Here is a 26,841-nt window from a genome sequence, read left to right on the forward strand (position 1 = left end):
AAGAAATTAATTGGCCAACTAAAAATACATAGAAAAAAATTAGCTGGGCATGGTGGCACATGCCTATAGTCCCAGCTACAGGAGGCTGAGGCAGGAGGATCGCTTGAGCCCAGGAGTTTGAGGTTGCTGTGAGCTAGGCTGATGCCACGGCACTCTAGATAACAGAGTGAGACTCTGCCTCAAAAAGTAATAATAATCTATCCAAGTCATTCTTTGCCCCCCTAATTTTGGGGGAAGTGGGCCTATTGCAGAATTATTGAGGATTTCTTTTTCTAAGGCTTAGTTGAATGTCAATTTCACTTTGTCTGTCTTTCAGATACCCTAGGGGCTTCTTAAAATGTGCTATTTTTTATGTGCTGGGGACTTTCCTTTAATAGCACCTTGCTATTTTCCCTCTCTGTGCCCTCATGCCTCACCTCTGCACCTGTTGCCTCCTGCAGCGAAATGGTGGAGAAGAATCATCCTGGGCCAATTTCAGGCATTTACCTGGTATGTGTGGAAGACTTGGTCAGCCTGGGAATTGACTTAGAGCTGTAAGTTTGAGAAATATTGATCTGAAGGGATCAATATGGTTGCTCAGAGAGTTCTTTGATGAGCTCAGATTTTGGTTAAAAGTTGCAGAGTCAAGAGCGACAAAAAGGCTCTGTCATTAGTTGTGTTCAGAGAAGGACCCAGGAGGCTGGAGTCACCAACCTGGAAGGTGGTGCAATATTAACAGGCAAGAAAGACAAAGAGGAGCTCCCACAGCGTCCATACTCCTCCATCTTTGCCGCTAAGGAGCACCATCTTCAGTAGAAACAGCAGGCCAAGGAATGAAATAGGCCAGAGGGCTTTGAAGGCCAAGGTAATTACCTGGCAGGATTTGAAGACTTCTGGCCCACACGAATCCCATCATTGCGACGACACTGTCAACTCACTGTCAGATGTTCTGAGGGACCACAGCAATGTGAATGGATGAGAGAAGGCCAGCAAATATCCAAGTTTCAAAAATGTAAAAAGTTAATTCCATTAGTTATGCAATAGTGAGCTTGATTTTACTGGCAAGTTATAATCCAGAAGAAATTATTAGTTTGTGAGCTCTTTGGAAGGAAGCAGTAGAGTGAATCATCTCAGATGAGGAGTGGTTTACTGAAAACAAATAATGCTCAATCTCTGCTCTTTTGAAAATGGGACTGTTGTTGAATGATGCCTGCATGGATGGGATTCTTAGAATCAGGTGAGGGTGGGGAGGTGTGGAGAGGGTTACTGGACCACTGGAGGGGAGTGTGTTTGGGGAGGAGGTAAACAGGGTTATTAGATCACAGGTGATAGACAGGGTCATTAGCCACTGGTGTATGGGGAGGTGTGGACAGTTACTAGATCACGGGTGGTGGTGATGGTGGTAGAGGGAATATGGTTACTAGGCCACTGATGGGGGTTGCATGGACAGTAACTACTGGTGGTGGCGCTGAGAGGGTAACAGAGGTGAACAGGGTTATAGATGGCTGGATGGAGTGGGTGGCTCTCTAGTTCATAACTATATTTCAGTGGAGAGAGCTGTTTAACAGAACCTAAATCTCATGGAGGAGTGGACCAACAGGGTCACAAATGGTGGAATGATTAGCAGTAAGAGGCCACAGAGCACAAGGGTTGAGAACACAGGCTCTGGGGTCAGATTCCGACTTACCACTTACTGGCTGCATGGCTGTGTACAAGTTGCTTGGTTAAATCCTAAGCCTGAGCTTCCCCATCTATGAAAAGAGGATACCATCCACCTCACAGAACAGTCAGGAAGACCAAGTGAAGTGACATGTGTACAATGTGAAGCACAGCATTTGGCTGTTGGCCCCTATATATTAGTGTGGATCAATGTCAACCTACTAGGGTGTCCAATGTCATATGACTGGACTATCCTCTACCGTGCTCCATATGATACCAATGCCTCAAATGAGAACACTGTTGACACACTGAATAACATTCAGATGATGAAACTGAATCCAGAAATAACATGGCGGTCAATGTCCTACTCAAAAAATGGTGCCCCCAGACTAGATAAGGTTGTTCAGACACCTTCAGACCAGCCCAGAGATGACATATTACTGCCTGGTATCTGGTTAGACATTTCCTTTTGAGTGAATGTGGAATTATCCATTTACTCCATTCATCGAGCACCTGCTATGTCAAGCACCAGGGAACAAAGGCAAACCACACACAATTCAGACTTGAGGAGCATACAGGCTTCAGGATGAGATGAACAAAAGAGCCCGTTTTAATAAAAAGTCATGAGTGCGACGTTGTGGTATGTGGGGGTGGGAGGGGAGGAGGTAGTAGTGGAACACAGAAATTAACCCAATTTGCAGAGGTGGGGACTGTCAGAGAGTCCCTGGGAGAAGATGATGGCTGAGCAGAGGTTTAAGAAATGAACAGGAGTTGGAGGAAGGGAATGGGAGTGACAGAATCCTAGGCAGAAGGAACACTATTTGCAAAGGCACAGATGTGAGTAACAGCAGGGTGCGGCGCATGCCAGGATCTACAAGCAGTTTGGCATTGTAGGATTTTTAAACAGGAGGGTGAGAAATGGGGGAAATATGGTAGGGCAATAGGATGGAAACAGAGCAGGGGAATTCCATAGAGAGGGCCTTGGACTTCATCCTGTGGGTGATGTCAAGCATCACAATGGCACAGTCAGAAAGTGTTTCAGAAAGATCGCCCTAGTGACTGAGAGGAGAATGAGCCCGTCAGCACAGACTGGAGCCAGGGAGACCAGCAAGGGCACTGTGGAGAAAAGATGCTGCTACGAGATCAGTGTTGGTGAGAAGAGAGAAGGGCTAAGCACAAATAACAAGGAGGCAGAGTTGAACAGACCTGGGCACTGCCTGGATGTGGGTGGTGAAAAGCAGAAGAGTTATGGATGGTGTGTACATTCTTACTATGAGTGAAAAAGAGAGAATTCCGGCAGAAGAAAAGTTGTTTTTATGGTGCAGAGTGGAGTGGGTTGGGGGAGAAGATGACAAATTCGATTTCTGATATGTAGAGTATGAAGTGTACACAGGATTACTGAAGTTGAAATGTCAATCTAAAAACTTATAGGAGTCATGTGAGTTAGAGATAATGGTTTCAGAGTCAATGGCATTATACAATCATGACAGAATGATAAGTGAGAAAAGCAGTGGGCAGAGGAGAGACTCTTAGAAAACGCCAATATTCAATAGGGTGGCAGAAGAGGAGGCTGTTAAGAAGACCAAAGCTGCCAAATGCAGTAGAGAAAGATCCACTAAGTTAAGGAATGAAATGTGTATACTTCATTTAACAATTAAGATGTCAAAAACTTGCACAGTTTAGTCTTCTTGGTTGCAGACAACAGAATCTACTCAAGTTACTTTAAGCAGAAAGATATTTATTAGACGGTATTAGATAGCATACACATGCCCAGGAGGCCACAGGCATAGGTCTGGCTAGCCAGGAAGATCAAAAGTAGCCAGGACAAACACCCACCACCTTCACCATAGGACTATTATCAAGAAAGCCCCACTGCCACCACTCACTCTGCTCAGCACCTGTGACCAGGTACTACAACTTTCTCCAGTGTTGACTCAGATAAAGAAATCTCTCAGTTGCTGTGCCTACAAGAGGAGGCCACTCTTGCCAAGAGCAGCCTCATTCAAGGATGATCTTGCTCCATGCCACCTTACTGAGTGCTCACCTTCAACTTCCAAAAGTCAACTGTTCCATGACCGAGGTCATTCACAAATGAGACTTCTGCCAGTAGCAAGAATCAATAAAAAGAAGATGGAGTCCAAAAAAAGCAAGAATAATCTTTATTCCTTGGAAACACAATTGTAAAAATGTTATCAATAAGATGAAAAGATTCAGAACACATTTATTTGTATGCAGCACATATACTGAGGATCAGAACATCTGCTAAAATGCAATAAACCTGTAAACAAATATCTTAGGGAGAGTGTATAGGTGGTCAACTCCGCTGTGCAAGGTAAGCAGCTGATACCCTCCTTCTGAATAGATTTTTGTGGTAACCAAAAGAGATCAGATTTTAGCAATAAAATATCTCAAAGGATATCAACACCATTTTTAAAAGGGCTTGAAATGGGGACTATTACAATAACATATACAAAAATGGCAGAAAAATGAATTGGTTTCACAAAAATACTAATGAAAAATATTTCAGGCCTATCTATTAAGGGAAAAACATGTTTTGACTCAGGGCTTGAAATGGGGGAAATAAATATTTTGGTACAAGCTTTACCCTAAAAGACAACATATTGATTTCTGGTTCTATAAAAAGACTGGGACAATGCCCATTCTATCATATTCTACAGAATGCTTTGGCACAGCTTCAATAAAACCTTATATGCTTTCATTCGAGCCATAAATGAATCTCAATTGCATGGTGCTTTTTAAAAGAGCGAAGTCTAGGGGAAAAACCAACCCCCCAATTCTGACAGCGTATATTCACAATTATGTCTTCTGAAATCATTCAAGTTAGCAGCACCAATCATTAAGACATTAAAAATTATACTCGAGCAGCAAATTCTATCAGAACAGATGCTATGCAATTTATGATTAGTATAATTGCTAAAATTCAAAGTGGCTAAACTGCTCTAAGATATGAAATTCAAAGTCTCCCTGTATAACATCTAATAAGTTATATACTTTATTTAGCTTTCGAAAGGAGTAATCCCCTGTTAAAGAAGTGGGTACTGCAGTTTTCCTTATGAGGAATTTAGTTTGAATTTATATCTCCAGCCTAAAAAGAAATTTAAATTTTAATAAATCACAGAATTTTAGAGTCAGAAAGGACCTTGGAGATCACTTTGGTTCAACCCACTCTTTTTAGATGAAGAAAATGAGGACAACCAAGGAGAAGTGACCGTCCAAAGTCACAAAATGCAGGAGGCTAGACCCTAGCAATCTTGATCCCTGTGACAGTACTATGTGCCAAACTATCTTCCTAAGCTTTTCTGGCTTTATTTGGTCCCATTAATTAAATAACAAAGACTATCAGGTACATAGCAATATGTTAACATAGACTTTGACTCCAATTTTAAAATCAGAATATCAAAATGATTCCTGAGCCTTTAACTACCTTCATTTTATTGAGAACGCAGTCAACAGTAAATTATCACTAGCTATGGTGGTTTATCTTCCAATATTTACACGGACACTGAAAACACCTTTCAGAACTACTCCTTAAAGGACACTTGTACGAGCACATCCGTGTGATGCCAAGACACTTTTCATGGGATGCAATGAAACCATGATGGTGAATGGAAGTGAGATGCTTCAGTCTGTCAAAGTGCAGTCATGAGTTTATCTCGATACATCATACTCTGCATCCCTCCTAAGTTCTTCTGGTTCTGGTCGTGCACATAATCAAAAGGGCTGTCATCTCCACTGGCCGATGCCTTCCAATGCGACCTGTCATCCTGAATGGATGGCCTGTTGTGTTTGCAGAGTGAATGATTAGTGGGAGGATGGGAGAAAATTCAGAAATGTGAATAAAACAACACATACACAAAGGAAATGGGCAGGGGGAACCATGAAACACGTGAATGGGGATGGCTTACAAACGGAAATTAATGGATTTTCATTAGTATTTTTAAAATGCAGATCATCTATCAACTCCCAAGTAGAGCAAAGCTCTGTACATGGCTGAGTCATCATTTCTCAAAGGGGGTCTCGTGGATAAGTCAGTCTGGGGAAAGTACTAGAAGACTTCGCAGAGCTTTTATCATGCTAAGGTGCACCGTAAATGCCTTAGGCAGCACTTGCCAAAAGTGTTTGGACAGCTTGATGAGAAACAGAATGCTGCCCCCCCCCCCAAGCCTGATTCAGGTGGTCTGGCCAAGAGGCTGGGAACTTGCAGTAACAAGCTCCCAGGTGATGCTGAGCCCCCCCACAGCCCCCGTGGCGGAGCCCCCCCAGAGAGGAGCTGAGCTGTCTACAGCTTTCCTCAGAATCCCACTGCTGGGAAAAGCTAGGTTAGGTCATGCCTCTGAAAGAAGCCAATATGATAAAGGAGGCAATGATAAGTACAAACTTTGTTAAAAGCAATGTTAATAAAAATAGCACTTCTATAAATCTCTTCCATTTCTCTTGCCTGGAAAAAAACCTACCTTTGAAATACAGAATGATCCCTCCATGAATCTAACTGGCTTAAAAAGTCACATGAATATCAAGTGTTTATAATAAAAATCACATTGTTGTGTTACAGGATCCCCGACAAACTTTTATTTGCCTTGCTCTGAGCGGATTTGTTTCCATCAGTCCATTCTCCATACTTTTTTCAAAGAGTATAAGGCTAAGCAACCTCACCTTTATGCAAGCTGAATTCACCAACTCTGTTTCTGAAATAGCTTCACACATAAACACCAATTAAGACTGATCTAAAATTCAAATCTTAAAGGAACGTTTGCTTTCACAATGCTAGCCTTAAAAAAACTTTCAAGCCTAACTATAAACACAGTACAGCAGATGCCAGTTGGCTCAGGAAGGATTATGGTAGGTTAGGGCCAAGGTCGGTAAACGACAACTCAATCCCACTGTTTATTTGTAAAGCGGTTTTATTGAAACACGGCTGCAGCCGCTCATTTATGGATTGTCTATGGCTGTTTCCGAGCTAAAATGGCAGAGCTGAGTAGTTGTGACAGTGACCACAAAGCCAAAAATAATGACTATTATGCCCTTTACAGAAAAAGTTTACTGACCCCTGGGTTTAGAAGATCCATTGCCACAAAAAGCAAACTCTACCCCTCCATCCCTGAGGGGGGAAAAAAATCCTTAAACAACACAACAACAAAAATCCCAAAGGTTTAGTCACATTTTAAGTAAATGAATTCTCAAGACAGAAAATGTTACTTCGGAATTTTAAGTAACATTTTGAACACAAAACCAAACCAAAAATATCTGAGGTTAGAATGTTTTTAAAAAATCAATTCTTTTTTTTTTTTTTTTATTGCACAGAGCATACCTTTAGTTAAGTCCCCACTCATCACTAGCTTCCTTTGCTCTGCGAATCATTCCTCTCTGCCGTGACAGTGCAACCCTTGAGAGTTGTGTCGGATGCAGACCTTCAATTCATAACTAACTAGAATCTGAACTTTCTTGGAGAAAAAAAGAGAGCTTTCGAAGGCACAGCTTCTGTGAGCTCAGGCACTTACCTGACATTTGGAGAGTGAGGATGCCATCGGGGCTGGCTGGGGTGGATATTAGGATGATACTGAGGCTAGAAATAAAATACGAAACTTGATTATTTGACGACCTTTTCATTTCAATGGTCTTTATTCACTGTCTCTTTCCCTGGGGCTGGGGAGGGGGTTGGTGAATAGAAAGGCTGTAACTAAACCCTGGCTGCGAGGTGGGCATTTCCCAGGATCATCGAGTTTCCCCCACTGACAAAGGCTGGGAAGCTGCCCTCGGAAGGAAGGTGACAGAATCTGCCTTGAAAGAGGCCATCAGGAGTGTCCAAAACAGGCTGAATGCATCTCTCCCAAGGGAGCAGGCGGAAGGTGCCAGAAAGATGGGGAGAGTGGGAGGCAATTTCTCTCTTCAGAAACGATTTTTGTCACTGCTGAAAATGACGATGACCACGTGGAGCAGTTACATCTGCACACAGACAAGGACGGGATCAGGACGCTAAGTAAGGCAGCAGGGCTGTGGGTGAAATTTTTTTCTTTCTCCCTTGGTTTAAGCAATAAAAATAGTTTTCTGAAATGTAATTCCAAACAAAATACCAAAACAAACAAAAATCCATCCAGAGCACTTATTATCCTGCTAAAACTAGAAGAAAAGAGGGAGGGAGGGAAGAAAGGGAGGAAAGGAAAAAACAGGAAGGAAGAAAGCTGCCCATTTTAAGATGAGAAAATAGATCCAGACCAATGACTCTCAAAAGGACCATGGTGAATGACACCTGCCAGGTAGCAGGTGCCTGTCCACTCTGGCCTGCAGAGGGCAGTGGCCCTAGATGTTGCCGGAAGTCACGGAGCTTCTCCAGGCTAAACTTTCCACGGGGCACATTTGGCCCTCCTGACATTTACGCCACTACAGTCTTGCCACCATTACTCGTTTAATGATTTCTTCCTGTCCTTCTCCCTCTCCTGTGGCTTTGGCTAACAAGCAATAGCCGGCTCTCCAGTATAGAAAATTCTCAGCAATTCTGCTCATTCAATTTTCATGGACCTGAGATGCCCTTCCTGCCTGCTCTGTATTCCAGTGGCCTTTCTTTTCTCCTTCAAAGGTGTCTGTCGGGAAGCTGAGTCTGCAGCCCCCCCAAAGGACACGCTGCAGGAAAAAGGAGAAAGTACCTCTCAGCAGAGTGTGAGCACTGACCACAGCGTTAGCATCCCCTGGATGCAGTCTCTCTACATTTCTCTTTTTAGGGGTTACAGAAACCCCCAGGGTCAGATGATTTGTCCAAAGCCAAACTATTCCAGGTGTTTTGATCACACAGATCCCAAACAAGGTTCCACTCACTGGGTCTTCAACAAAAGAGAACTGGACCCTCTGTTCTGTTCTGTTTTCAAACACAATCAAATCAGATTCACCAGTCAGCACTGGGAACCTTATCCACAGACCTGGAAAAAGCAAATTCCAGACCCTTCCTCAGACTCCTTTGGTAATTCTTTTTTACATTTTCAACTGTCAAGAGTATTTTAATGTTAACCCAGGTGTTCTCAACTGGTGTAGTCATGAGAAAGGAAGCTAAACATCCCATAGTTTCAGGGGCAGTCCCAAACAATGAGGAACTGTCCCTCCCCAAATGCCAGTAGTGTCCTCATTGAGAACAGGGCGATCCACCCTTTGCAGTTGGCTGACCTTGCCGCACTCAGAATGAGATAAATGCTGCAACACCATCCTCCCGAAAAGGCTTCGTGGCATTCAGATGCAGACCAGGCCGTTTCTCAGGATGTTCTCTTCCCAATCTCCTCCCAAACCCTGACAGAGCAACAGAGGACCTCTAAGACTGGCAAAGGTGCAAGAGACCAGTGGCTGCCAAAGATACTGAGAGAACAATGTCTTGATAACAGTTCCTGTAGATTTGATTTCAACAATCGCCTCTTGATGTTCACTCTAAGCAGAGAACACACTGTGAGAACACGCCCGAGAGCCTGGTGGGGCAAGGGCAGGGGCCGTGCTAAGCTGCTACACTTTGTTTTTATTTTTTCTCTCCCCCAAGCACTGCGCTCGAATCACCCATCAACCACTTTTCCCTTCCCCTACAACATTTTCCAGTTAACTCACAACTGAAAATCCTTCAACAGAAACCAATCTGTGCAGAAGATTCCAGCACCCAAGGCAGGCAAGGAGAGCAAGAACCGGACTTCTCCCCTACCAAGTTCAAAGCCCTTGTAACTTGTTAATCCCTCAAACTCGCATGTCATTTCCAGGTTCTGCACACTGGGGATATGATTTCATGTATGGAAATCAATTATCACAATATTCTTCTGAGACATAACTTGGAAACTTCACAAGGATGTACACTGGGATCTCACCCCCATCTAAGGAATTAATATCTATGCTAATGAAAGACCAAGAAAGGGGATATATTAGAATAAGGCTCCCAAGTGAAATCGTTTATGGAATAGCTTCATTACTTGTGACAGTCAAATCCAGACTGATGACAAGGTGCAGAAAACCCGGGAGAGTAGTGTCCCTCAGGCAGTCATACCTATGCTGGACAAGAATTGGCCCCAAGTTAGAAGTCATTAGACATGTATGCTGCTTCTAAGCACAGATGACCACCTAGGAAGTGAGGTACACATCACCAATCCAGGGTCCCCTGCCCAGCTGCTCCTCAGAAACACCATAGGAACTCAGAGGCTATACCGGTGCCCAGATCCTACCCCTAGAGTTTCTGCTTCAATCTTTCATGAGTGAGGCCCAAGCACTGGTTATTTTTTTAAAGCTGGCCAGATGGTTTTAATGTGCAGCAGGACAGAGAACCAGTGGTGCCGGAGGCTTCCAATCGAGATCAGAGAAGGCACTGTGGAGGAGGTGGCTTCCAAGCTGGTCTTTGAGAGATGTTTTAATGTACTGACAGGAGACAAAGGACTTCCAGGCAGACAAGCACAGGCGAGGGAACAGTGGGAAGAAACAATGGGGCAACAATTATGTAATTCCCTATGAGCTGAACATATGGTGTGTGCTGGGGAGCAGTGAGAAGTTGGAGCCAGGTGGTAGAAGGCTGTGAATGGCCAGAGAGAGGGATGTGCTTGATCCAGGATGGGCTGTGGACTACGCCGTCCATGCTACTAAGCCCCGGTGGACAGGCAGGTGGGAGCATGGTCCCTGGTTGGCCAGACTGAAAGAGCAGAACACCAGCCACCGAAACGTACCTGTGCTCCTTCTGTAGGTGATTCGCCTAGCGCAGTGCTTTACAAAGTGGGTTCCAGAAACTACTACTGGCCCATTAATGTTAATGGGTTCACCACCACCGAAGAAAAAAAAGGAAGGAGGAGACGCTAGTTTTTTTACGGGGGAAGGGACCAAGATGCAAATGATTTTGGGGAAACACTGGATTAAAAAAAATAAAACACATGTCTTTCTTGCAGGATTTCTCAGTACTTTATGCTCCAATGGGCACTGTACAACCCAAGAAGGGGAATGAAGGACACAACATTTCCCAAACATTTGACCAAAACATCCTTTCCTGGAGGCATGTCTCATGGGACTCATGTTCCCTAGGCCTAGGACACACTCTGACAAAAAGCTGCCTCACTTGAACACCACTAAGAGGTTGTGTCTGACCACCCAGAAACTTAAACATATGTCCTGACACTTGTCAAGGTTAAGAGAAACAGCCAGTTCAGATGGCCAAGCAGCAGCAGGGCTCAGGAGGAAAGCATTCTCCTTATTATTTTCTCAAAAAACACATAGTTATTATTTCCTCAATATCTGATTTTAAATATAATGTCCACTCACTATGGAAAATCTAGAAACTTTAAGAAAACCTTTAAAAACAGTATCTTACCTGGTAATTATGGACTTCAGGATTTGTTTTAGAGCTAAAAAAGAAAAGAAAAGAAAAATGTAGCAGGTGGTAAAGCAGCATTATTATTCATTTATTTAATAATCATGAACTACTCCTATGCTACCTGCTCCATTAGGAGCTTTCACATACTACTTCTTTTTGGTTACTGGCTGCTTAAACAAACATATAACCAGGGAAACTACAGATAGCAACTTTCATTTGTCACTTTAGAGCTCACAAATAGAAACAAGTGGGTGATATTCCAGAATGCAGCCTTGATGTCATATTTTGGTGGCAAAAAGGAGGTTCTTTCAGTTGGGCATGTCAAGTCATTTCAGGCCTGCCCTGGCATTGCTGGGTGGTCCCATGGCACCATGAAGCTCTAAGGATGCTCAGAGAGCTTTCCAGCCGACTCTTTCCAGAAGAGTCAGCAGCCACTTCTGAGCACCCACCACTGGGCACTGGATCCCTTGCCATTAAAAATGCCACCGATGATCTGGCCCACTCTGGAATGTTCACTCCCAATGAGGCCTACACTGGAAACTTCACATTTGTTATTATTTAATCCACACGACAAGGCTATGAGGTCAACAAATGTTACCACCTCATTTTAGAGATAAAGGAACAATTGCCTAACACAGAATTAGGAAACTCGCTCAGGGTCACCCAGCTAGTCTGTGGCAGAGCCAGGGCTGAAAGCCACATGTGCTTAATCCCGAAGCCTGTCTTCCTTCTGCTAGACCAACGTGGCACTCAGAGGGCCCGAGAAAAGGTCAGGGCTCCTCGTGCATGATCTTATTTTGATGGAATCTTAACTATAACTGCTCTGGTTTAAAAACAAAAAAAAATGGACAGAGCAGGTTGGTATAAAATACAGTGTGTTTAAAATGCAAACTCAACATCTGCCAGAAAAACCACAAACATGGCACAATCATTGGGCAACCCTTGTTGCTAGAGTGGTATGCTTGAAATCAAGGGTTACTGCTGGCTTCTCCGACTCTGAGAGGGAAACGTATCATTATCGGTCTTGTTCGGGGTCTAAATGGCTCCGGGTTCCAGTTTTCAGAGAGGCCAGGGACAGAGCTAGGCTCGGGGCCAGATCACCTCCTACCGGATTCCATCAGGTAGGTTAAGTGTTCTGCAAGGTGCTATTTTTCTGGTAGCACCTCTGCAGCCCGGGGCACAATTTCATCCATGGCTCCCACAGCAATCCTACTCACCCCGGGATCCCACAGGCTGTGAAGAGCAATTGAACAGCTGCGAACAGCAGTTATTAGCTCATTTGTTCCTAAAGGATATATTTACCAGGGCTTTTGTGCGTGTGTGTGTAGATGTTTTCTTTAGTTTGTTTTGGTTCCTAATATATAATCTCCACTAGACGCTAAGAAGAAAATGTAATTTTATTAGAGAAAACAAACAAACAAACAAATAAAACAATAATCTACTTAAAGAGCAAAGGAAAGAAATGCTGTAACTTACAAGCCCCTGAGCATTAAAAGCAAGACACCCTGACAGGCTAAGAAAGATGCCTTTTAGCCTACAACCTGCCAGGAAGAGCCTAGAAACAGGGCAAACCTGCAGCCCTACAGCCAAACCATGCAAGAGCACTGCAGCCTCCTCCCACCCTCAGGGGTCAGGATACTGGGGGCGGGGGGAGGGGGGGAACAGTAGGACAGGACCAGAGCCCCTTCATTCAATGCTGATAAAGAAACCCAGGTCCAAGCAGCAAACCGGCACTGCAAGTACATTTGGTATCAGAAACTGGAGGCTGGGTTTCCAGCCATGTGATAAGAGAGGCCGGCTATGTTTTCTGGAACCCTGGGTTCCTTGACTATGCATTGGAGCTGCCCCAGCTGGGGGAAGAGGCAGATGAGCCGACAGGCACTGACTCCTCCCCTCCTAACTCGGGTCTATCCATGGTAGTTCCGTTTTTGTCTTTTCTGTATATTGGGCTTTTATGTCAGGTTTCTTTTGGAGGGTGAAAATCAGAGGGTAAGAAAGTTTGGGAGAACATTGATCTAGTCAAACCTGCTTGTTTGCAAAAAAGAAAACGGAGGCCCAGAAAGGGGAAGGCCTAAGGACCCAGAGCTGGGCTAGAGCAAAGCTGGTGCGAGGAAGGAAGTCTCCAGATGCCTCAGCCGGAGCTTTCGTCATTCCACGTGTTGCCTTCTGCCAACTGTCCTGGGAGCACATGGCACAGTCAAGCTGTGCCCGTCTCAAAGGCCACCCCCCCACCAGCAGTCTGGGATGACCTGAGCCTGGGATGACAGAGAGGCTAGAGTTCAGCCCAAGGGTTGAAACAACTGTAGCCTGTGGTTCTCTCACATGACAGCTCATCCACCTAGCAAGTCAAAACCCATGTAAGAAAGACAGTTATTTCAGAGGGAGAAGGAGAGGTAAATACCAGGGGACTCACCTGGGGAGCTTTAAAAAAATAGATATCTGGGTTCCACCCGAGAGACTGAGCCAATGAGCCTGGAGTGTGGCCTGACTCAGGGGGATATTTCAGAAAAGTATAGCTCACCAGATAATTCTAATATCAGGCAAGATCCACAACACCTGTGCTAGGGAAGCAGCCAGCAAACTATACCCCAGGGGTCAAATCTGGCTCGCCAGTATCTGTGAGTGAAGTCTTAGTGGTGTCCACTCACGTTCGTTCATTGACACACCATCTACGGCTGCTTTCGTGCTACAGCAGCAGAGCTGAGTAGCTGTGAGCAAGACAGCAGAGCCTTCAAAGCCCAAAATGTTTACTAGGTTTTGACAGGGAAAGTCTGTCGACTCCTGCGCTGGAGATTTTCAGTCTTGGGGTAAGTTCTTTTTCCTGCAGGAATTTCAGTATAGGTGTTTAACGTCTTCTACAATGTAAGACTATAAAACCCACGTGTCACTGAGCGAATCCAGCATCTGCTCTCGTGTCGCTTCTGCTCACGAGCACGGCCCTGCCCTCTCGTCACTGCCTGCCATGGGCACAGCGCGCTGTACACATGCGCTCACCTTCAGCACCCCCGTTACAATAAACAAAGCACGCAGCTACTCCAACAAGGAGCTGTGTTTTTTAAAAAAAAGAAAAACCTTCTTTTGTGTACCTACTGAAAGCCAGGAGGATGGTATAGCCAGACAGCAGGAAAAGGGGGGAAAGATGATTAAGTGTTTGACATTCTGATTTAATTGTATTAAGATAAAACTCAGCCAGGTGCAGTGGCTCACGCCTGTAATTCTAGCACTCTGGGAGGCCAAGGCAGGAGGATCACTTGAGCTCAGGAGTTGGAGACCTGCCTGAGCAAGAGCGAGACCCCATCTCTACTAAAAATAGAAAAATCAGCCGGGCGTCCTGGCATCATGTGCCTATACTCCCAGCTACTCAGGAGGCTGAGGCAGGAGGATTGCTTGAGCCCAGGAGTTTGAGCCTGTAGTGAGCTATGATGATGCCACTGCACTCTACCCAGGACAACAAAGCAAGACTCCGTCTCAAAAAAAACAAAAAAACAAAAAAAAGGTGAAAGTCAGCATTGCAAATAACTACAATAATTAGAGAGGAGGAGAGCTGTACTTCGGAGTCTGGGGGACAGGGGAGAGACTTACCAGAGCTGAGCCGCTATCACCGGGTTGCTCGCTTTAAAGGAAAAACAGAAAGTTATGACATTCTGGAGAGTTTTATAACTTTCACAACACAACGACAGCCTATGACCAGGAAAGAGACGTCTGTGATCACAGGTCCAGCCCAGACCCGGGCGGATCTGCGCTGTGGTTACTTCTGCTTTCCCGAGGGATAGTCACTTGCCCCTCCCGCCAATTCACTCAGGAAGCATCCCCCAGCAGGTTCCCAGGGCCGGGCATGCTGGGAGGCAGAGACAAAGACACCGTCCCTGCGCCCGAGGTGCTTGAGACAGAGACAGAGAAGCACGTAAAAGGAAAAACAGCACCAGGTGATAAAGGATGAAATACAAGTATGAGTCTGGACTGAGGGACCTCGGGGCAGGTGCGATATCGTGTCCAAGTGGAAGAGGGCCGGGATGAGGCAGAGCTCTATATTCCATTTAGTTTTAAAAAGTGGCAGGGAAAAATTATTAAAGGCTACATGAAGCAGCGGCTAGAACTCTGGCTGGAAAAAAAAAAGTCAAAAAAATAAAGGAGAAAAAAGAAGACAGAGACCAGGAAGGAACGTGGAGGAGAATGACAGAACCTGGGAGACCTCTGAAGCCGTCCGCTGGGGTCAAGCCATGGGACGCCCACTCCCCCACTGTGAAAGCCACACCGGGGGTCTTTCCCTTCGTGCCTGCTCACACCTGTAGGGTCCGGGAGCTCACTGCTGTCTGAAGGTGGCTCTTTTGATCTTTGGACAATTCTTCCTTATACAGGGCTATTTCTGGACGACTGACCCAGTGTACTACACACCCAAGTGCAAACCTCCGCACGGAGAAGCAGCCCCGGGAACAGAGGGAGTTCTCGCCCCTCCCTCCCTCGGTGCTGCAATCACCCTTCATCAACCCGTCACCCTTCCCCGGACACACTCCCAGCCTCTGGCCTTCCCAGAAGGTGAGGCCCCATTTCCAGGGCTGTGGGCATTTTTCTTTCACTAACTAAGAATTTTAGGCTGTCACGCTACTGCACTGTTGGTTCATAAAGGAAGGTTACAGTTTTTAGAAGAGAACAGGTAGGGGTGCCAGGCCCCTGGGAGGCCCACTAAGTCCTGAGCTGTGTGAGAAAAAGGTGTGGAGTAGCCACTACCAGCAAACCATATACAGAAAGGGCAGGGTGGCCGAGAGTACAGACAGGCCTTGCTGTAAGGCAGCAAACAGTTTTGTGTTAACGGGGCGTCCCGAATGGAGAAGCAATGCAGTGCAGAGAGAAGAGCTATGAGGTGGGACTTGGAGGCTTGGTACAGCAGAAATGAGCCCAGTCTGCTCTTGCCCTGACCGAGCTGCTCCCGGCCTCATACGGTCAATGGCAGGCAAGGGTCTCAGAGAGCTACGGAAAGGGGGAGGGGGCCGGCATCCTGGGGCCTGCTTCAATTTAAGGGTGAGGTATGTTTTGCACTGACAGTGGGAACTGAGCCAAATATCTACAAGTTCCCCATCTACTTGTACGTGGTCAGAATTCTGCTTAGGGGAGCCTGGTGTCCCCATAAGATGGTGGAGAGAAGGCACTGAGTTTCCTTTCAAGACACAGTATCTTGTATAGGCAAGAAAGGTGCTTCCCCATGATACTCCTGAGGTCCCGGGCTTGGTCCTCAGTCTAAAAGCAGCACACAGAAGAAATACGGGAAAGGAGGAGAAACAAATGAGCACATCCAAAGGGGAAAGACTAATAACAGAGGGTGGCAGAAGTGGCCTGATTCCCATTAAGAAACACCCCTGGGACTTTTTTCAAAAGCTCCAGTACAGAGCAGAACTACACAAGCTGCTTAACCAAGCTCTTTGGAGCTTAAGTGACTAAACCGTAACGTACGGCACCCAGGCAGAATGAAACACACACAACCTTTGAACGTCGAATGTCTCCGGGACGGATAACGTTTACTCGGCTTCCTCTCAAAGGTGCTGGTCCTTCGTAACCTGGTGCCGTGTGTAGCTTGATATTCCGTCCGCCCGCTGGGAAGCAAATATTTTATGGCATATTACCCATACCAGAATCTCAGCACGTTATGTGTATTTGAAAGTACACATTCATTTCCAAGAGCTCTAAGTTGCATTTTGACTTAGCTTGAAGTCATTTGGTAAAGACACGCTAAGTTCAGTCTTCCATTTGGAAATAAAATGTCCTTTGCCAAATCCAGGCTATATTATAAGGGCAGATATTTCCACCAAGGGACAAAACCTGCAATTTAGGTACCAGCCCAAATTGGCTGCACAAATCAAGCAGGTCTGAGCACTTGGAACATTTGATTAAGAGAACATTGATTTGCACATAAAATAACCAACCTTTCATGGAATACATTGCGTAGACATTTCACTCATCTTTTAAAAGGCTGTTATCGATGTCCACTTAACTAGACCTTGGCTTTCCTTGCTATGCCAACGGAAACATGACTTATTTCACCAAGGCTTTCTGGGTTTCAACCGATGTGACACCCAGCTGTAGCTTGCAGGAGTATGCTGGTTTCATCTGATCTACCCACCGCTGCTTCATTCCAGTGCTTTTGCTTTATGATTTATGAGAGGGAATGAACTACTTGTCACCTGCTCTGAATGACTCCAAGGGGCAATCTCATCTCCAAACTTCCCTTTCTTTCTTAAACTTCTGGAAGAGCACAAGGGAGCGTGGTCTGGGCCAAATCCCAGGGTGGTTTTTTTCCCAGGAGGGAAAAGCCTGCCTTAGCCGAACACCCTGACTGTCCTTCCTGCCTCATTCCACCTCAAATAAACATTGGCATCTCTGCTAACCTCTGCAGTTCTCACATCTTCCATTCTCCGCAGAACCCCGTGATTCAATTCTTTCTCAAAAAATGACTTTGTCTTTTACCCCCCCACTTGGAGCATTCAAAAATACATTGAAACAAAATAATTCTTTAAACAGAAGTACACAGCCACTTCCTTGCACAGTAGATAAATTTGAAATGAGCAAATCTTTTGGCATTTTAAATAGAGTTCAGGGACATGCCATGTGTGGGTAGAGGTTATGAAACCACGTGAAGTTGTAGATCTTGTAACTGCGATTCTCAGACCTATAAATGCGCCTCAGACCTGTAAATGCTCCTCAAACAGCAACCTTTGCCTTACATGTACACATGTGCACACCTATCGATTCTGATTGCAAAGGTCTCAGATCAGATCACTGATCTTTGTTTTTAACAAACACCCAGGGACTTTTCATGCACTTTGAGAAACATGGTCTTAGAATCATAAGCAAAAATACATCAGAAGAAGCCCTCTCTGTCTTCAGGCTCTTTTCAGGTTCAAATATTTACCGAACCTACCCTGGGTCTCACACACACATTGCCATCTGCTTTCATTCTGAATGGTCCCAAATTTCTTAATATTGGCATATGAAAGGCAATACAGTAGCAGTTAGAAATTTAAGAGCCAGACTGCCTGGGGTTGAACCTCAGCTCTACAACTTACTGGCTTTGTAAGTGTGTCACTTTGGGTAGCTTATGTAATGCCTCGGGCCCTAGTTTCCCTATCTGTAAAATGGGAGTAATCACCCTACCTTATTTGAAGAGTTCTAGTGCAGTGCTGTCCAACAGAACTTTCTGCAATGACGCTTTGCCCTAAATCTGCACTGCCCAATGCAGTAGCCACTAGCCTCATATGGCTCCTGAGCACTTGAAATGTCGCTAGTGAGATGGAAGAAACACATTTGAAAATTTATTTAATATTCACTCACTTCAATAGCCACCTATGGCTAATGGCCGCTATCTATAGTGGATAGCAGAGCTCTGGCTAAATGTCGGCTACTGACAAGTTTGTTGTTATTAGTTCCATTTTATCAATGAGGATAGGGAGGCCAAAAGAGCTTCAGTGATTTGCCTTAAGAAAGAAGCAGGGGCCAGGCGCGGTGGCTCACGCCTGTAATCCTAGCTCTTTGGGAGGCCGAGGCAGGTGGATTGCTCGAGGTCAGGAGTTTGAAACTAGCCTGAGCAAGAGCGAGACCCTGTCTCTACTATAAATAGAAAGAAATTAATTGGCCAACTAATATATCTAGAAAAAAAAAATTAACTGGGCATGGTGGTGCATGCCTGTAGTCCCAGCTACTCGGGAGGCTGAGGCAGGAGGATCACTTGAGCCCATGAGTTTGAGGTTGCTGTGAGCTAGGCTGATGCCATGGCATTCACTCTAGCCTGAGCAAAAAAGTGAGACTCTGTCTCAAAAAAAAGAAAGAAAGAAAGAAGCAGGGATGGGACGTACAACCCACGTCTCTGGACTCAAATTCACTGCCCCATTCTCACACACACACACACACACACACACACACACACACAAATCACAGTTGCCCTTCTTGGAAACACATGACTCGCGTTGCAAAAAGAGGCTCCTCACCTGAATCTGAAGCGGGAGCCCAGCCTGATGAAGTCGGACCTGTTGGACTTGCTGTTCCCCGGCGCCCGCAGTCGGAAGAAGGCGTGATGCTCCACCGCGCACTTCCACAGGTGCTTGCAGGTCCTGGCACTGTCCAACCGGAACACAAACGTGTGCTCCTGCTCGCGCCCCTGCAGGGGGAAGCACAGGGTCCTTGTTGGGGCATGTGTCACATCGATGTAGGAAGATTCACAGCCAGGCGGGGAAATGGGAGCAAGGCCTACCTGGTCATCGTCCTCGACCACCACGAGTGTCAGTTTGCTCTTTTTAAAATCCATTTTGGTAATTTTGGGCCTGGTCAGAGAGAAAGCATTTTAAAAGCACAGTCTGCACTAAAACTATCTACACATCAAACAGCAGTTTCCTTTCTACTTTTTAAGCTTAGATTGACTCAAAAGAAATCATTCATTCACATGGGATTATCTAGAAGTTCCAGGGCAACTGAAGTTCCACCCACAACAACAGTAGGGTGCACTTTTAAAAAGAATCTGGGTGTTGCAGATACCCCTCAATAATCATCCACCACATAGAATTCCACCACAAAATAGGAAAAGACATTTTTAATATTAGACAAAACTAAATTACCAAAAGAATAAGCCTATTTTGTTAGCTCCTTCAAAGATTAATATGCCTGTCGGCGTCAGTCCCAGAGAATATTCACAGCCATCTCTTCCCTACAAACAAACGAAGTGACAGTCGGTAGAGGGTTCTAACAGGTTGTCACAGAGCAGAAAGCAAAAACAGTTTCCTTACCACAAGTTACTTTGTTTGTACACAGTTTATACATCTTTCAGTAACAGCAAAACCGAGTTACTTAAACGCACATAGTTCTTACCCTGACAACGTGCATGTCTACCCCATACATTTCCAGCCACTTCGCTTTATTCAGATAGGAGAGTTCCGCCTGGGCAGGGCTCTTTCCCCTTAGAAAAACCAACGGAAACACATGTAAACTGTGACTCGGTACACCCACAGAATTCTGAAGGGCACGGCCACGCTATGGAACGTTATATAAGAATTCGAGCAATGAGGGATACTGGATTATAATAATGCACAAAGGTCTCCAATACTACTGTTTATTGAATAGAAAGATCACAGAACAGTACTTATGATCATTTAAGGAAACAAGACGATGTTGTTTCGTGTAGATGTGTACGTGTAAATGCAAAGGGAAGAGGCTGGAAGAATACACAACAGACTGCCAATGACAGCTTCCTGCAGGAAAGAGAGAGTGGGTGTATATTTGTGTGAGTGGGGTGGGGTGACTACAGCTACACACTTCTGTGTTGTGTCAGTGTTACACAGTGAGAATGTACTAATGCCACCTTTCATTACAAATCTCATAGGAGCTTTTCAGAATGAGTAAGGGACAACAGGAAGCCATGCTAATTTCCAGATTCCAAGAGTGACTTGCAACAGGCAGTGTTTTGGGAAGATGGGACAGGGTAGGGATGGGGGGAAGGTTAATATCTGGGAAATCACTAAGTAAGCGACAGCGTTGGTAGTCCAGGCATAAAAGTGGCGACTGCAGGGGAAATGGAGGGGAAGGACCAAAGGGATAAACGACTCAGCTAGACTTGGGTGTGATAACCACATTTCCTCAAATGTAACAACACATGGTCTCAAATGTGTGTGTTACTATACAACACGGTGTATTTCTAAAATGTTTGCTCTAGAAGATTCACACCCTAAAGTCATCAGAGACACGGGTGTGTGGGAGTGTGTCGGGGCAGCATCTCCTTGATGTCCACCCCTGGGGTGTTGACAGGATGGCCGTGACACGCCCGGCCATGACAAGCAAATCAGAACGAGGATCTGTATTTCAGAGGGAGGAAAAGGGTATGGTTTGGTTCTTATTGTACAACTCTCAAAAGTGAGATGACATGTGGGCCTTTGGAGGAAAAAGACGGAAGCACAAGAAAGAAGTTAGGAGCTGGAGCTGCGGTTTTACAGTCACCAATAGAGCAATTCTATTGGTGGATTAAGTAGTCTGACAAATGCTTATATATCACAAAATAAGTAAATATATCTCAATGCTAGACGTAGCATCAAGGTACCTGCACTCTTTCCATCTCTGGAAGATATCAAATTCCATTACTTCTGTCTGATTTGGAATGAACCGAAACTCAGACACAAGCTCTGGTGTGTGTTCTGGAAGTTCGCACTCCCCAAGCTCCGCTGCAAGTTTCATAAAAGGGAGGAAAACAGGAGACATTGAATGTTTTCTGTTATTACTGCAACCAGGTCCAAAGGCATTTTGCATAATTATAAACCACAGGTACCCCCTAATGTATTTCTCTCTCCTTTCAGGAGGATCTGACTGTCATTTGGTAGCCATATACACACACACACACACACACTCACTCTCTCTCTCTCTCTCTCTCAAAATCCCCAAGAAGCATTCTAAGGCCCTCCCCATCGGGTGATACACCATCGTCTTCATTAATACTGTCTTTCTCCCCACTATTTCTCCCACCCAGGGAAACCAATTACATTTTCCCCTATGAAGTGGTAGAGCCCTGAATTTGCAATAAAAGGCAATTGCAGGGAATGTGGACCTGCCTAGAAACATCCATTTAACAAGGCTCTCGTTAAGGGTAGGTCAGAGCAGCACTTCAGGGGCCGCAGTGCTGGAGAGGATGGATCAAGAATTCCGTACATGCAGAATCCAGAGGGAAAATATAGAGGGAGGGAGGTAGGGAGGGAGGAAGGGAGAAGGGAGGAGGGGTGAGGGCTGCAGGAGCAACTGCGGCAAGTCAGGCAGAGCCTGGGAGGGAGACGGTTGTGCAGCAGCCACACGCGTGAGCAACCCCAGCAAAAAGCCCAAATTGTGCCACGTGGCCCTTGCTGTAGCCGAGCCCCCCACAGAATGGACAGGTGGAGGACAAGGGCCCCCTCCCTTCAGAGCACAGATGAGAAATCCATTCTCCCCACCTCCAGCCTGCAGCTCAGCAGGCAGACCCCAGAATGAACAGGAACCTCCAGAGATCCCTCTCATACCAGGCTACACCACAGACCAACAGCACTGACACCCCCTGGGAGCTCGCTCCACAGGCAGAATCTCAGGCCTCGCCCCAGAACTACTCAAGCGAGACCTGTCCTTTAACAAGATGCAGGTGATTGGCAGGCAGGCTTGCTGGGAAAACACTGATCTATGACAGTGGTTTTGCACTTGATCACACATCTGAATCACCTGGTGGGCTCCTTAAACCATGCATCACTGGGCCCCACCCCCAGAGTCTCTTGATTCCATAGGTCTGGAATGAGGCCTGAGAAAGTGCATTTCTAACAAGTTCCCAGGTGGTGATGCTGTGGGAAACTCACGTGATAACCTCTGCCTCGCACATCAAACCTACCAACCGACCAAGCAGGACCTGCCTGAGCACCTCCAGTGACAGCCACTTGCTATGCACCCAGCACCGCTTGTTGTCACCCTCTGTGGGCCATGCTTGGCCTGGCGGGGGCTTCTTAGTATCCCAATCCCACAGCCCATTTTCAGGAGAGGAACTGCAGCTGGCTTGCAGGAGAAGGAGATGAAACTTCCCTGGCCATTCGGAAGAAGCAGTAATAGCAACTCAGAGGGACAGTGGGAGACCTGTACGAGACAATGTCTGACACAGAGTGGGGACCTGGAGAATATCTCTTCATCTGATGGCAGCCCCCAGCCTAACCTGCAACTCTGAATTGGCCTGCAGCCCTAAAACCAAGGCCAGGGCAGTCTGGGGCAGGGCATGCAGACGATGGTAGCTTGGGCAAAGGCACAAATGCAGACTCTGTTCTGCAAATAACATTTGCCCAGAAAGGGTAGGGGCTGGGCTCCCAAGGTCAGAGCCCACCACTGACCTCTGTCCAAGAGGTCACTCTGAAACTAGGGACCTGACAAGGCCAGAAGGGCAGTCTGGTCTGGGAAGAGATTCCCTGGATATGAACCACCCTTCCCCTGTACCCAGGGGCCAAAGTGAGACAACAAAATCCTGCATTAAGCAGTGTTTCTGGACAAGCAGGCTTAATTATGCTTAACACAGCAAATCCCACCAACTGACCAAGCACTGGAGGGAGGACAACAATGACAAGGTTTCCCCAGTGTGTTCAGACTGGGCAAGGGGCCTGGTGTCCCATCTCACCATTACTGGACTTATTCAGGCGTGAATGATGCCTGGTACGCCCATTCTGAGGTAGCATGCCAGCCTTCCAGGAATCTGCTGGAAAAACTTGACACATTACTCAGGCTGTAACCTCTGCAGCCAGGCCCCAGCTCCAGGGAGGCTGTGCAGGGCATGGAAACAGCTCAGACACAGGACGGTTTGAATCCCAGCTCTACCATATGCTATCTGTGTGGCCTTGGGCAAGTCATTTAATATCTCTGGTGCCTTATCTGTAAAATGGGAATTGTTACAAGCAGGAAACAAGACTACAGGCACGTAATAAATGACCTTCCTATTCATCATCCTCTCTTTTCCTTTTCTTCTTTTACCTGGATTTTCAAAGCCACCACAAATTTAGCTCCCCAAAGAGTACAGCATCCCCGCAGGGCTACTGTATCACCACTCAGGAGGCAGCATTAATCCAAGGAACCACAGCAAGACACGTCTGCAAGGCTCAGGCATGGAGCCTTCACTTCCACGCAGACCTGCAGACTCTCTAGTGATCCTCAGCATCTGGGGCAAGCTGGCTCGGAGGTGGCTGAAGGGAAAGCAGGCTGAAGCATTTAGGGATGGGATGGGGAGGGGGCACAGAGCGACAGTGTCATGAGAGCTTCGCCCTGTGTGCCTGTTTTCAAAGCCTTTTTATTTCTATCTGACACAACAATTGCATCTTAAATGATGCTGATGTCATGGGTAATTTCTCCAAGAAAGGCTCTGGGATGGCTGACTTTATTCTTGTCCACCTCGGCTTTGGGGCAAGGTTCTGGTTCTACCAAAGCTGGACTTGGGGCACCACATAGGGATCGGGTGGTGATCCGTGCACCTCATCCTCTCATCACTAGGACAGCACGCCAGCTCACAATGTTGTGCCAATGGGTGGCCTTACGAGGAAAACTTTCCAGTGCATTAACGGCCCCAGGTCCAACATAAATGCTCTCATCTCATTAACTACACCCTGACACCTACTGCTGGGCCGCCAAGACTGATGGTGTGACCTCAGGTAGCTCAGAAACTTGTGGGTGGATGAAGGCTACTTGCTGAGTTGGTGAACTCTGTACTTGGCCGGGGTGGAGAGGCCACAGCCATGTTCCCCAAGCCACACATGTCCTATGGCACTTACCATAGGACTGTCCTACCAGAGAACTATGGCTATGAAGCACTGGGCATTATATTTGGCACAGATGCCTACAGATGACATTATTGTCACCTCCACCACCAGTGGGTTCAGACCACATGGGAGGCTCCCCCTTCAATCCAAGTCCTTGGGGGGGTCTCTCCAACTTCATTCATTCAATTTCACTTTGCACTTACTGAGCAGCTACTATATGCCAAGCCCCCATTAGATAATAAGAATTAAAAGGTGACTGAGGAGTGAAAGCATCGGGTAATGGGGGTATCCTGCAGCCATTAAAAACCATCTTTATGAGTGTAAACATGACAAAACAAATACTAAAAACAACCAAGTCAAAATATCATATAAAAATTAGCTTATGTCTCTAATCAGAATTACATTTTAAAAAATCCACTCAAACTCATAGATTGAAACTCTGGTTGTCTGTGGGTGGCAGGACAGTGGGTTCCTTCCTTCCTTCTACTTGCTGGGTTAATGTGCTATTGTTCTGATAGTCTGTAGTAAGTGTGTCCTAATTCTATAATTTGAAGACACTTTTCAGATCAACTTTTAAAAGTTGGTAAAACACAAAAGTGGGAAGCCAAATCTTATGGTGTTTATAAATAATTACTAGTTATGAATAAATACATCATAATTCATAATCCAAAAGAAACTGATGCACACACTGGCGAACGAGTGCACAACATATGTCTACCTGATGTGCTAATGACATCCTGGATGTGCTGTCACACATTAGTATTCTTGCAGTCAGTGCTAGAGACTTTAGCAAATGTTTCCTATGCATTTTCAACTGCAATCCGTCAGGGCATCACATGCATGAACAGCCAGTGCGGACAGTCGTGCAGGCAAACCTCTTACCATGCAGTTCCCACCCACATGCTACTGGTCCCCCATCACCGTTTTCAGCCTGACCTCCCTGAACCAGTCAGATTCAGATACACAAGAAACTGCTGGAGCTTCTGACACCTCTCAGCCAAGAGGCCCCACGCAGACTGTCTCCCCCGCAGGACCACATCTCTTCTAACCACTCACCACTGCCGCCACCCACCCTCGGAAGCAGCCTGTGAATCGAATCATCCGGACTCCTCTCTCAACACCCAAGCCTAATCACCAAGTCCTTCTCCCTGCACTGCCAATGCTGTTTCTTGGCGGGGGACGGGGGTGGGGGGGTCTCTTGAGCACGGTCCCCACCCTAGTCAGTTTCCCTGTCCCTGTATTACCGCAGCGCCTCCTCCCTGTGCTCCCAAGCCCCAGTCTGTGTCCTGTTCCAATCCCTTCTCTCCACAAACCGGCGTGGCCTTTCTAAAGCACATGTCTGGCCAGGCCTGCCTCCCTCTTGAGAGCCTTCCAAGGCAGCACTGCTGACCGCATGAAATTCATGCTCTTTAAATGGGGTCTGGGGCCATCCACCTATCCATCTTCTTGAACTTCACCCTGCAACACCACTCAACTGCTCCTACTCTCTGCACTTTTTTGTGCCCTGGTTCTTTCATTCACTGTCCTCTCCTCATCCCCATCCTCCTGCCCGCAGGCCTTCCTCTCCCAAGCCTCCTGCACATCTCTGTTCCGGAAGGAACCGCACTGTGCTCTATGTCTACCTTCCTTACTGGACTGCAAACTACCTGGGGACAGAGACTGTGTCATATTCATTTATATCCCCAAAGCTGAACGCTGGGCCTGGTGCGCAGGAGACACTCATTTGTTGAAAAGAAGAGCAATAACATTAAAATGCTAATTACTACTAAAGATTAATGTACCTTGTAGACAGAGAGCAGCTAACTCCACAGCTGTTTCATAGGGGCATTTCAATCTTGAAAAAAAGAAAAAAAATTAATTCTAAATAAGAACTTAAGTACTCATAACCATACAACATGTCATTAAAATCATTTTTCAAAAGGCAGTGATATTTAGATAGCAATTTTTGCTGTCTACATAAGGAATGCAAACAAGCTCACTAACACTACAAATTTCCCAAAGTCAGTTCTCATCGTATAGCAAAATAACTCAGTCTAGGTATAGTTTCTATCAATCATGTAGGCAATTTTACTGAATTTGGTAAGAATGAAGAAGTTTAGAAGACAGAATGAAAAGCATTCCTTTGCTTTATTGTTTTTAAACTAATTTTAAATTTATTTTATCTTGATATTTATTTTATCTTGTGTCTTTTAAAGCTGCCTTCAATCTTTCTTAAAACAAGGTCATAGTGTTGAAAATAAACACAGACACCATATCTAATGCTGCCAGGACAGCTGGATACACTCAGAATTCTAATAAGTATAACCGAGGCAAAGCCATAGAAGAGTACTACTGCAAATCCAGTGATCTCATTCATACTTAATATTTCAAATTTAGCTAGAAAAATAATAATGACATACATTGGTATAGCACTTCATAGTTTTCAAAGCCTTTTCACATATATTATCCCTTTTGGCCAATGCATCAAGTTTGTAAATCCCTAGTATGGGTGTTGCCAGCTCCCCTCGCCCCCACTCTCCCATTTTACAGAAGAGGAACTGCGTGTTGAAGGGTCATGCCCAAGGTCATCCCACCCTGGTAGGAGGCAGTGCTGACACTAGAACG

At 45.8% G+C, this 26,841-nt stretch overlaps 1 protein-coding gene across 3 annotated transcripts in view; it reads right to left on the bottom strand.

Annotated features, from left to right (window-relative positions):
* The window catches only part of EPB41L4B (erythrocyte membrane protein band 4.1 like 4B), a 136,424-nt gene that overhangs the window by 59,484 nt on the left and 50,099 nt on the right, over nt 1–26,841 (bottom strand). For 2 of the 3 annotated variants that reach the window (XM_020289422.2, XM_076008908.1), the window contains exons 6-15: nt 26,019–26,071; nt 21,042–21,162; nt 19,820–19,907; nt 19,570–19,658; nt 19,209–19,278; nt 18,946–19,115; nt 16,448–16,557; nt 14,552–14,582; nt 10,967–11,000; nt 7,158–7,222 (exon numbers count right to left, since the gene is read on the bottom strand). In XM_020289422.2, coding sequence (XP_020145011.2) covers nt 7,158–7,222; nt 10,967–11,000; nt 14,552–14,582; nt 16,448–16,557; nt 18,946–19,115; nt 19,209–19,278; nt 19,570–19,658; nt 19,820–19,907; nt 21,042–21,162; nt 26,019–26,071 — 831 coding nt within the window. Of the gene's footprint in view, nt 1–3,780; nt 5,437–7,157; nt 7,223–10,966; nt 11,001–14,551; nt 14,583–16,447; nt 16,558–18,945; nt 19,116–19,208; nt 19,279–19,569; nt 19,659–19,819; nt 19,908–21,041; nt 21,163–26,018; nt 26,072–26,841 lie in introns of those variants that run through there. The other variant, XM_076008909.1, reaches the window with a different exon arrangement.

This window comes from Microcebus murinus, chromosome 12, assembly GCF_040939455.1.
Source record: "Microcebus murinus isolate Inina chromosome 12, M.murinus_Inina_mat1.0, whole genome shotgun sequence".
NCBI lineage: Eukaryota > Metazoa > Chordata > Mammalia > Primates > Cheirogaleidae > Microcebus > Microcebus murinus.